Below are 12,225 nucleotides of genomic sequence, written 5' to 3' on the forward strand. Positions count from 1 at the left end.
CGTGAGCACAGAGGGTGAGAGGACGAGGGACAGAGGGTGACAGTGCGGACGCTTCAGCGAGCGTATGACGGACAGTCAGGTCAGAGGAATGTGCGGCTCGGAGGACCTCATGACAGACAGGAAGCACATTTTTCTTTGACCCCAATTACCAGAGGTGTTCCTCTCCACCGGTTAATCCTGGGGATGTAGGGCGGCCTCTACTCTGCACCATGGAGATTTACTTTTCCAGCTTGTTGTTTTCCCTTCAAGTCAGACGGGTGATGACACACTCCTGCTCACCTCGGGGATGTCTCCAAACCTTAACACACAGATCGTATCAACGCGGGTCACTTTTAAGCAAATAGCTTTAAAAAAAGATATCTAATTATAAGTGTGTGCAGAGAACCTCTAGTGCCAGCTGTTTTTCTTGTTGTGGTGTCAGATAGAAGTCGACCAGTCATGTGTCAGTAGACATTGGTTGATTGATTGATAAAAAAGTATTGAGAGCAAATAGCACGTTTTTTTATTGGATTTTTTTTATAAGCCTTTATAAAAAAAGATGCTTTTAGAGGATTGGTTGTTACAGAGTTTAATCTGCCCTGACACATTCGAGAAACTTTAATGTGTAATAACAGGGTTTGCAGATGATTACATTAGTAGTATTCTTTACTAGCGCTGCTGTTTCACATGATCATTTCCCTCAATTTAAAATCCAATTGCACATGTCAGGTTGCTATAAGTGATGTAAACAAGAACCAGCTCACAAGGAAAATCTTGGTCTGAATATGAGCATCAATGTTAGCCTCCTGCTAATTATTTATTTTGTTTGTTAATATGAAATGTGAGGATACAAATAACACTTATGAAGGGAGTCAAGGTGACATCTCAGCATGACAAGACAAAAAGAATTTCAAAAGAAAACCCACTAGAAACCCAGTTTGTGTTTTTAAACTTTAATTGCTGGTTGGACAAAAAATGTGACGTTTTTTTTTTCTTCAGACTCTGGGAAATTTTCGGTGTTGATTTCACAACTTTCCGACTTTTGCCAGAGCTAACAGTAACCTTCCTCGAAATGTTTGCGTTACTCAAGTGGTTTCCTCTCAGCTGCAGCAACTTTTTTCTTCTTGTCAGGAGATTATCTGACCTCCGTCTCTCCTCTCTCCACAGAGACGCTCATGGACTCGACTACAGCCACAGCGGAGCTCGGCTGGACGGTGTACCCCGTGTCAGGGTCCAGTGACAACAGCGTAAGTGGCATGCTCGTCTATCCCTAAAAATCTACTCCTGATAATTGGAGTTGAACTGAATTATTACTCAAGTGATAGCGTAATTGGAAGTCATTTTCCAACCTTTTTGTTGTTCAGACAAAGTTGAGGTGTGTGGCGACCCTCGCTTTTGTTGGATGTAAAAGTGCAGCTAATGTGTAAATTTGCTCAGCCGCCTGTGAAGCTTTATTTCGCTCTGTGTTTTGGTTTCACACTTTAAGGTCAAGGATCAACTCGCCCCCTTTGGAGTGAGCGAAACCCCCCGCAAAAAAAAAAAGGAAAAAAAACTGTAGAGATAGATGGAAGCAATTAGAGGACAATATAGGGATTGTTCAATATATCCACATCATAAAAAAAGAGGTTTTAAGAAGAAAACTTTTCTTTTGTTTGCAGACCTCGACGGGCAGACAGCTCCACAAAAAGTAGCCGAGTTCCCCCCGGCTCTAATTTTCTTTTTTTAGATTAAATATATGATCATTTTTAAAAATGTTTATCTGCCTCTAAACTCTCTGGTTCAAGGTAAACAGTCACAAAGAAGAATCTAAACACTTAAACCTAAGTGCGATTGTTCACATGCCAGGCGAGATGCTACGTGTTATATGGGCCCTGTCGGTGTTTGATGCACGGTCTTTCCACAGGGTTTGCCAGGGCATCGGTTCCTCCCAGCCACATGTGAGCCAGGCCCACTTAGAGCCAGCCAAAACCAGAGTCTCAGTCTACTCCACTCTTTTTTCCCCCACCACAAGATTTAGGCTCCTTAGAACGAGTCCAAAATAGAGAAAAAATGTTGTAGACTTATTTGCTGGTGCATTTCAAAAACCACTGCCGATTTTATTCAATTATTTATGCTCCTGTGGTTTGTATTAAAGATGGTTTGAATTATACTTTATCATGCTGTGTCTCCTTGCGCTAAAAAGAAGCACACACCAAAAAAAAAAAAAAAAAAGGAATCATAGAGAGCTGTCCTTCAACCGCTCCATGATACGACTTCAAAGATGTTCAGTGATAATTTAGGACAACCTCATCTCTCCCAACCTGAGGGCACGGCGTCTCCTCCCCGCTCACTCCTACAATCAATAGCAACGCTGAAGACGTCTGGTTTCCTTTTTCTCTCGCCAGCTCTGGATCCAATCAGCGCAGACAGAGCTTACGCACACATGCTGACTCCAAAGACAGTTTACATCACGTCTTCCTTTCATCTCTGCAAAAAGTTCGATTCAGCATCCACTCAGCCCATTTTTCAGATCAGATTTAATACTTGTTGGAAACTTCAGAAAAGTTGAACACTAAGGTCAGTGTTGAAAACAGTTTTGTGGAAGGGAATCGCTCATTCCGGCAAAAATAACAAACTGAAGCGAAATAAAAATCTAAACATCAAACTAAGGAGCCCTGAGCTCTTTAAGAATCCTCTTTGTTTCAGTAACATGTGGTGAGCGGCCTGATCCGAAGGCTCTTCTCTCCTCCAAATCAAATTTCTCTTCATTCGATTTGTCCTCGAAGACGACTTTTCTTCTTTGCCCCCGAAGCATCAAAATGGTTCTGTTTCTGGGTAGACGGCCCGCCGTCTTTCATTCTTTTGAATCCTACGTAACTGGCGGATTTCACAGGATCCGGTGCGATCGTGGTTTTGCCTCGTCTGACAGCGTGCACTTTTTACCCGATGGCTCTGATTCTGAAGCGTAAGCACAGGCACGAGCAGCTGGACTCACAGGGAGACTACGAGATCACAGGAAGACCACGAGATCACGTAGAAACGCTGATCACACCGGGTTCCTTTCGCGTTCCCAGGGTCGGTTTTGCCGTTCATTTGGTGCCAAAAGTGAGGGAGTATACGCTCGGTACATTTTGTTTCATTTTGAAATTGATCAGATGCTCGATGCGCTTTCTCGTCTGACTTCCTGTTTGTAGAGAGTTCTGGTGAGAAGTGGTGCTCCTGAATCCTCCTCCAGACTCACACTGAGACTTTCCCACAGTGAGGTACATGTGTAAATGGTAATTCTGGGAAACATAACGTTATCTATAAAGTATCATATGTCAAAAAGGCAGCACAGGATTTGAACCCAGAAAGTCAAAGTTTGACTTCCCTGTCGTATCAGGAAAAATCAGGCAATATTTCCCATCCCATTTTTTTTTTTTGAACACAATATCTCAGGAACATCTGGACTGATTTTTTAAATTGGGCACAAACGTTGGCTTTGATAAAGAGATGACCTGATTAGATTTTGATGGTCAACAGTCAAACGGCGAGGTCACCGGACCTCACATGTTTGAAGCTATTTTGAAAACGACGTCTCTGACTGACTGCAGAGGCTTTCAGTCCGTCTGCTCGTTTATTAATCTGTCTGTGAGAACGACGCCCGCCATCTGCCATCCATCAGCGGACGATCTCTCCACGGCTGGACGCGTGGCGTACCTGTTTGTTCTGTGTACTCCGGCTCTGCAGACAAACAAATCTGACGTTCATAAATCTCACATCTCATCTTGATGAGGTTTGGGTTTGGGCCTATTGATAATATATTGATGCTTTGAGGATTTGGCAAAAATCGCCTTTTTCGCTTATGAAGCCTGATAAATCAAACAGAAGGAGGACAACAATGTGGTTTACAAATGCAGCTTTTTGTCTTGAGGGAAATAAAAAAATCAAATAAATCTCCCCCCCAATTTCCTGTGCTGAACACAACACTTTCTAAATCTTGGGAAATTACACTTTTACTCCTTAAATGCAACTTTCATGACGCTGAACTTTACTCTGGACTTTTCTGAAAACTTCCACTTGCTGTTGTGATATACATCTCTTTCTCAAAGTGCAGTGAAAAGAACCTCCCTAAGCCCCTGGATTTAGTCAGGTATAGGCCGTTCTTATCGGCGTGAAGTTTAAAGACGATACGGCTGAGCTTCTCTCCGCGTCCGCTGGAACGTAAAGAGAGTGAGAGCGGTGCAGATAGTTTGTCCCTCGCGGCCCCCGGGCGACAGGTGTGGAAACAGAGCTCGCTCTCACTCCGGGGTAAAACAGCGAGAGGTGCTTTACAGAAGCTATTGTCTTACACACGTATATATACACGGCTTCGCCGGCTTAGCTGCTGGATCAGTAACATCCAGCAGAGCGCCGCACCAGCAGTCGGCTTTCACTGCTCTCTGTAGATTCATGAAACATATCCTGACCTGACATGTGATACACTGCGACGCAATGGAAACGCAAACAAGGAACAGTGCGATATGAAGCCAGAAATGTTATGGCAGTTGGTGTTTTTGCCCTTTTTTAAATTTTACAGCGTTGTTTAAATCAAATTACAAGATTTTTTTTTAAAGTGCTGCTAAAAAAAAAAAACCTTCTGAAGGTTTCTGGAAATGATTTGCACAGAAGAATTTTCGAGCTTAGCGTTCTGCAAATTAACTTTGATATTCCTCTGCTCTCGCAGACAGACAGTTCTTCCTTTTTAATTATAGGAAATGTCAGTCACGTCGATGTTGTCGCAGCGCCAGACAACCAAAACATCTTCATTGTTCTCAATAGCAGAGCTGGAATCACTGATGTTCAATGTTTTATTTACCCAGCCAGAGCACTTTAGGAAGTTTACCCTCTTCTGACTAATCCTCTTCGGTTCTGGCAATAAAACACAGAGAGCACATGCCCCACTCCACACCCACACAGGGAAAAACAGGCAGTCGTCATGTAGACCTTCGATTGTGAGCAGCTTTGTTAGGACTTGCACAAACACTGAGCGCACACACACACACACACACACACACACACACACACACACACACACACACACACACACACACACACACACACACACACACACACACACACACACACACACACAAACACAATTTAAAAAACAAGGCTTCAATGCTTATAGTTACCAATCTTCAGAAAGAATCCAAGTCAAAATATTACATGGCTTCCTATTAGAACTCAACATTTATGAAGTGACTATTTAAAGGTGCATTACACAACAATCTGAATGTAAGTAAAGAAACATCACGGAGGTACACCTCTGGTTGGAGGGAGCAGGCCTTTCTTCTTCTCCATTATTATATTACAGGCATAAAAACCTTCTCACATCCAAGTTATCTCACTGCTGACTGTGAAACTATGCTCACTTTATGAGGATAGATGAGATGACAGCACGACTTAGGAGAAGGAGGAAGACAAATTCAGGATCCGTTTCTTTCAGCGTTAAACAGACAGGCAGATGGAAACGTCATTAATCCAGAGGGAAAGCCACACATGATATAAAACAACGCTTTTTATATTACTATTATTATTATTATTATTATTATTATTATTATTATTATTATTATTATTATCTAACCAGGAAAAAAAAAAAAACTTGTTGAGATTAAAAATCAATTTTTTTAACAGATTGTTTGTTTTATTTCCTGGCTAAAACTTGCAGCAGCCAAACATTAAAAAAAAAAAAACCGGCCCACATAATTAGACATTATAAGACACAATCAACATATCTAAATGTTTGTGAAGAACATCCACAAACACATCGGGGAGAACGTCTCCAGCCAGATGTGTCTGCCTGCGAGCCATTTAACGTCCTCTTCAAATCAGCCAACGAGAGCGGCTCGTTAAGTTTCCGCTCAACATGGGATGCCTTTCCATAAACCTCCATGGACTCTTAAAATAAACCTACAGAGATCAAAGTCAAACCTGGCAGTATACGGACCAAGTAGTAAAACAATAAAACCTTCAAACTAGTTCATGTCAGAGATTCAGATTAGACCTGTGTTATACGTCTGAGCAGACTACAGCAGCGTCTGTATGGAGTGTGTGTGCAAACTTTACGCTGAATTTGTGCTCATTAATTATTCATATTGTAAAGCGTCCAACGAGAGGCTGTCTCTTTAAAACTGCTGTGCAGCTGAAAATAGTTGAAGTCCACTTCTTCAGTTATTTTATTGCTTTCCAGCCTCCTTTCAACTGCTGCCCACGTCCCACCCTGTGTTTGCTTCTTTTAATTGGCCGAGAAACCATGTATTGCTTCACTTTGCCTGGGAAAGAAGAAAACAAAGGCTGCGATGTCCGCGTGCTCTCATCACTTTGTGGATCCGATGAGGTGGTGAAATAAAATACAGTGTTAGTGCTGTGGGTCCTTTTTATATAGATTTAGACCGCCTCACATTGGGCTCATGCTCCCTTCAGTTTAACACCAGTCTATGGACAAGCTCGCCACTGATTGTCTGCAGTGTGACTTGGAGCTGATGTATAGCCGGCTAGCAAAGCTGGGGTTAAGTGGTCAATGCTTTCCTCTCAAGTGGAGCCGAGAGACGTGTGAACATCAGGTCAGGCCTCCTGACCCGCCCACTCCCACGCTCAAGCACGGACAACAGCGAGCGTTTAGAAACAGACTTTACGGGCCGCAGGGAGCACACAAGGCTGAGCTCTTCTGCATGGACGGAGAACATAATGAGGTGGTTGCGAGCGGGTTAGGTTATCATTACGGACGTGTCATAATGTCCCGGACATGGAGAGATTCAGTGTCACTCGGGGACACTGCAAGAGTTTGCAGGATGGAAATATGCAGCACATGTTTGACGATGTTTTTAAACAATTGAAATCCATGTAATTCATCAAGTATGCTGCACATTACATCGGAATCCCTCTTGAATGAGTCTGAGGTTGTTGGTGTGTAATTGTGGGCATGTCTGGCAGACCAACATGGTCTCCTTTTTTTTTTTTTTTTTTTTCCATCTAGTCTTCTTTTTTCTTTAAGAGTAATTTGCTAAACATTTCTCATTCCGACGCTCTCGATGGGATTTGAAGTAACCGCTAATTTGCGAATGTGACAATTAAATTTTGTGAAATTATATTAAAGGAATCATTCACAGAAATATGCAAACATAGCCCACATGTAACTCTCTGGGGGGGGGGGTAAAAGATGGAATTCTTCTGCTGGTTTCACATGTTGTGCATTAGTAGTGGACAGTGGTAATTGGAGCTGACTGCGGCAGACAGTTCTAGTTAAGTTTGTGTGTGTGTGTGTGAGAGCCTCTCGTCTCTGTGAGCCCGCTCTCCTGCAGGATCTGGCTCCCATGGCCTCTCTCTGGTAGTAATTGAATGCAGAGAGTGGGTGTCATTTGTCCCCCGTCCCTCAAGGGAAGGCACTCTTGCTCTGACAGATTTCCCACAACTGCAAATGGGGCGAGTGTGCCTCAAGAGTTTTCCACAGGGTCTCTTTCTCCCCGCGTCTGCGTGAATAATTTATTTACTTGTGTCAGTGATCGAGCAGTGATATGTTATGAGGCTCTGGATGCTGAAGCTCGAGCAGGTTAACTCCAACCCTGTAATGACAAGACGTGATAAATACGCAATTTGTGTCGCGTCAAAACAATGAAAGCGTTAAATGTTTGAGTGTTCTGACAGCGCCTTCACACTTGACTGATGTTTCACTCAGTCCTGCAGTAACGGGCCTGTTTCTCCACTGCAGCTTTCTTCTGCAGCCTCAAAGATGCAGTGCTGCTTTGTCGTTGTTAATAAAGCAGATGCGATGGAAGTTTAAGTGATTGCATACAGAGGAAATGTCTTTTAGATACTTTAAGTTGTTACTAATAACGTTTTTTTTGTTTATGCCTTCATTTGGAGATTTAAAAAAAAGTGGATAAAGTGAGAAATCGGGGGGGGGGGGGGGAGAAAGTGGGCAACGACATGCAGGAAAGAAACCAGAAGTCTGATTTGAACCCAGGCCGACCACATGGAGGAACACAGCCTCCGTACATGGGGCATACGCAGTCTACTGGTGCCAATAACTTAAGTATTAAAAAGACAGTGTGTATATATATATATATATATATATATATATATATATATATATATATATATTCTGGTAACTTTGCTCTGTGTGAAATGAAGCTGGGAACATTTCTCTTCCTCGTATTATCCAGTGAAGGATCTGTTATGTCGTCTCACTTCGAGTGTTTGATAAGGAAGCCGGTTCTGAGGAGTTAGGAGGATTAAACATTTGTAATCAAATCACAAAAAAATATGTTCATAGTTTTCATCTTTTGAAAGTTCCCCCTTGAAGGGAAACTTTGTAGTTTGTCCTTAATTCAGTGACTCAGACTCCTTCTGAACATCTCAAGATGTTAACATGTTTGGTATTGAATTAAAGGTTCAGTCGCGTTCTATAAAATGAAAACAACTTGTTACTGTCAGTTGCTCTCAGTGTTTGAGAAAGGGAGGTTTGTTTAGATGGAGTTGTAAAAATAAACATGTTCTCGGCTAACTACAGCAACACTGGAGATCTGGAGGGTTGAATTACAGTTTCCCACATTGATGAAAGTTGGACGTGCTTCTTTGTTTTGTGGCTGATTCTTCCTCCAATCTTTTCCAGTAACATAGACATCCATCAGCTTTGACTGTAATGATCATGAACTACTCGTCCACCTACTTCTTCTAGAAAGATCTACGTATCCAAATCTGTGACTGGTGGTCGCTGACTCTCGTCCTTGAGGATAGAAGTGGTAGTCAACGTTCTTGACCGTCCGTCTGTAGTGAAGCTTTTGAGATCGATGCATTCTAAGAGTGTGATTGTCCTAACAGAGAAATGCATTGTGTTATTTGCCTGTTTCGGGACTTTTGACCATGGATGCTGTCCATACTGGCCTTAACCCTTCAACGTGAGGCCAGTTTCAGAGATGGAACTTGTTGTTTTCTTTTTAGATTGTCAGTTTGAGTTGAAGTCAGACTCAGACAGCGGGAGTACGTTTCTCATGTATCCTTAATTCACCCCTCCTGATAGCTGTCTCAGACCTTGGTCAGTACGGATCAAATGATCTGTACTGACCAAGTACGAGTCTTAGACCCCAAGCAGTTTCCTCCCTTGCCTGTTGACGAGCAGCACCTCCCTGTTTTTCATTGCGCTGCTTTTGGACTCATAAGGACTTCTCCATTTATTTCAAACATTCAAACAACATTCAGGATTCCAAATCTGGACGTGATAGAAGAGAGGTCTCTCGGGGACAGATCCTGGTAACACCTAAAAACCTTCTAGTGATAGACGTTAACTAGCACACTGATGACAGATATTAAAGCCACAGTGTGGAGTTATTAGCCAATCAAAATTAATGTAGGATAGATGAGCCTGTGTGACCTCCAAAAGCAAAGACGACCAATGAAAACAAGATTGATCAATGCCTTACAGGTATTTTTAGCATGGTGAGCACTGTCACAGGGAGGTGTTGCTGTACATCGCACTAATGGAGCTGCCTTTATTGACATTTTCCACCGCAGAGTTTCACAATGAATGATGAGATAGATTGTTACAAGAAAAGATGAAGAAGAGCTTTCTTGAAAACAACATGTACAGGACAAGTCAACGATGAGACATGACACAGCTGTAACCATGCGTTTGTTTGGCATCAGATGAAGTGCGTCCTTGGAAGGAGGAGTTTTGCTTGTTTCTGTCTCACACAAAAGTTTCTGAATGTATACAATAGTATTACTGACACAGAGTCATGTTTGATTTAGTGTGTAACCACTCATTGGCCAACACATAAAGTGAAATAGACAGCACATGCATCTCCCCAAACATGATCTCATCCAAAACTTCTTCTTCTTTTTTTTCTTTATCTGGAAAGCATTACGAGAGCAGGTTGAAGTCAGGCTGCATTTTGTTTACATCTGCTTCCCCGTGCGATGACGTGAGCTCCCTGGAGGTCGCTCCCTCTGGCACACGTTATGCTCTTAATATCTGAGAACAGAGAGACGAGCATCTGGGAAGTTTCTTCTTATTTGCGTGATGCGACAACGGTTAGGTAAGCCCGACCCCGGGCTGCAACTGTAATCAACGTCTATTTACAGATGCATGTTTGTGTGTTTTTGGGCGTTGAACACTGGACCTGTCTTTGCTCGCTCACTGCAAACTAATTTCATTTGGGTGTAACAGACGGTGCACTGTGAAAGATGCACTTTATATGTAAAGTATAAAAGTGTTTGGTAGCTCCTGTGTGGAGTGTGGAGTTAAATAATGAGGCGGCTGAATGAGGCAAGAAGAAGTGCACTTATTTTGCGGTGAATGAGGGGAGAGAAATCTGTCTTTGAATCGAATGGTCTCAGCTGTAGAAGTACGTCTACTCTATATTTCAGGCTTGACAGTGCGTTCCGCTCGACTTTACAGATAAAGCCGAGACTCTGTGTCACGGAGACGTATGGATTGCGGGTCAGCTGAACTTTTCTGCCTCCCTCCTGGAGTGGCCGAGCGGATATTGATTCTGAAGCTCCTTCTCAGTGAGCGTCACTGAGCTGTAGCGCCTCGTGTAACACCGGGAGAGGAGGAGAGCAGCTGAAATATAGCGCTCTCTAGCAGCTCTGCCATAGTTCTTCTAACTAGCTCAATCTATTTTCACTTCAGACAGGTTTTTCTGCGCAGGGCGTCTGTCTCTCAGAGCTGCTGCTCCAGCACTTTATAAATTACACGCACTCTAGTTAGTGGCCCTAAGACCGGAGTAGGAGGGTGGTTTATTTAACAAAGAAGAGATGGACTGAAAGGTAGGGAAACGGAGGAACATTAGTTGAACTGTCAGGGTTGGAACAGCTTTGTAAACAGTACGGGGTTCCTGGTGTTAGTGTCTCATAGTGGCTGTACCAGACCTAGACTTTTATCACACAGTGTTTTGAAAGAGGACAATGCGGGTAAAGTAGGAAACAGAAATGACATGCTGATAAGTGTTGAGGGCAAAGTGTTGAGACATATTCAGTCAAATCGACCGCACGCATGTGGGAGGGGGTGATAATGTTTATATCCTGAAATCTGGCGAACAATCAGGGCGATCAAAACTTCACGTCTTAGGACTCTGTTGCTCTTCGCCAACCCACCCCACCCTTACCAGCCCCGCCCCCTCTGCTTGACCAGGAAAGTCTCCCACTGTGAGGTGCATGTGTGAACAAGCAACTCAGGAAGATTTCAGCTGCAGCTCGTCTGATAGAAAGGAGTGGACCTGAAGAGTACCATGTTGAGAAGCGATCACTTCTCTGAGGCTGTTGGCTGAAAATGGAAACATGCATCACTGTCTTTAGGGCCGATACTTTAAATAATCAGCCTTCAGGAAGGGGAGCCCTTAGTGCTGGATTAGTAACACCCAGCCGGTTTAACCAATCACTGGGAAATATTTTCCATCTGGGTTTCTTTCTGCCCCGTGTGATGAGATCCAGTTCTCCAATGAAAGCAATTAATACGTGAAGCAGCATCTTTTTGTTTGGAGCCAGTCTTGCGTGCAGTTTCACACCATCAGAAGAGTATGTTTGTCAGTCTTTTGTTTCTCAGGAGGGCAAACACATCCAGTGTACCATGAAAAGAAAAAAAAAAGGTTTGCTTGTTGTTTCCCATGAATTCATACAGCATATCTGATAAAAAAAAAAAAAAAAAAAAAAGTCCCACATTTTGCAAAAAATGCAAATAAGCTGTTGATAATATCTGGATTGCTGTTGGGTATTATGAAAATGCTTTTGATCATTCTGGTTTTAAACATTTATCGAATGTTCCAGTAATACTCTGCATCATGCACTCAGCCCTGCGGACGTCGGTCTCCACTCAGAACAAGAAAAACAACATCCAGCCAAATGGCAACAAGATCTGTGCAGAATTAAACTGAAGTTTTTGTTTCCGTCATCATCTGAGGCCGACTCGTCCCCCCCGAACTAATCCAACCTGACATCCACCACCACGGTGACCTCCACCTTCTGCACTTAAAAACACATGACCACCCTTTTCCAGCACCCGTTAGCGAAGATGGAGCTGTGAAAATGAAGACGTTTCTTCTAATTTCACACTCGGCGCTTGATCGTTAGGCTCTTATTATGCCCCATTTGCTTCCCTCCACTGGCTATGATGAAAGCGGGGCAAAGAGGCCACGACAGGACAAAAAGGGGCCCTCCATCAAAACACACTTTGTTTGGGGTCTCTTTTAGCCTGGCTCAGCCCCCTCCCCCACACATCACTGCCAACACTTTCCCCTGCAGTTTCCCCTG

General features: G+C 43.1%; 1 protein-coding gene across 5 annotated transcripts in view; it reads left to right on the forward strand.

Annotated features, from left to right (window-relative positions):
* Positions 1-12,225, forward strand: part of ephb2b (eph receptor B2b) — a 152,207-nt gene that overhangs the window by 53,150 nt on the left and 86,832 nt on the right. For all 5 annotated transcript variants that reach the window (XM_079341947.1, XM_079341948.1, XM_079341949.1 and 2 more), the window contains exon 2: positions 1,147-1,226. In XM_079341947.1, the coding sequence (XP_079198073.1) occupies positions 1,147-1,226 (80 nt within the window). The remainder of the gene's footprint in view (positions 1-1,146; positions 1,227-12,225) is intronic.

Source organism: Symphodus melops, assembly GCF_947650265.1.
Source record: "Symphodus melops genome assembly, chromosome: 4".
Taxonomy (NCBI): Eukaryota; Metazoa; Chordata; class Actinopteri; order Labriformes; family Labridae; genus Symphodus; species Symphodus melops.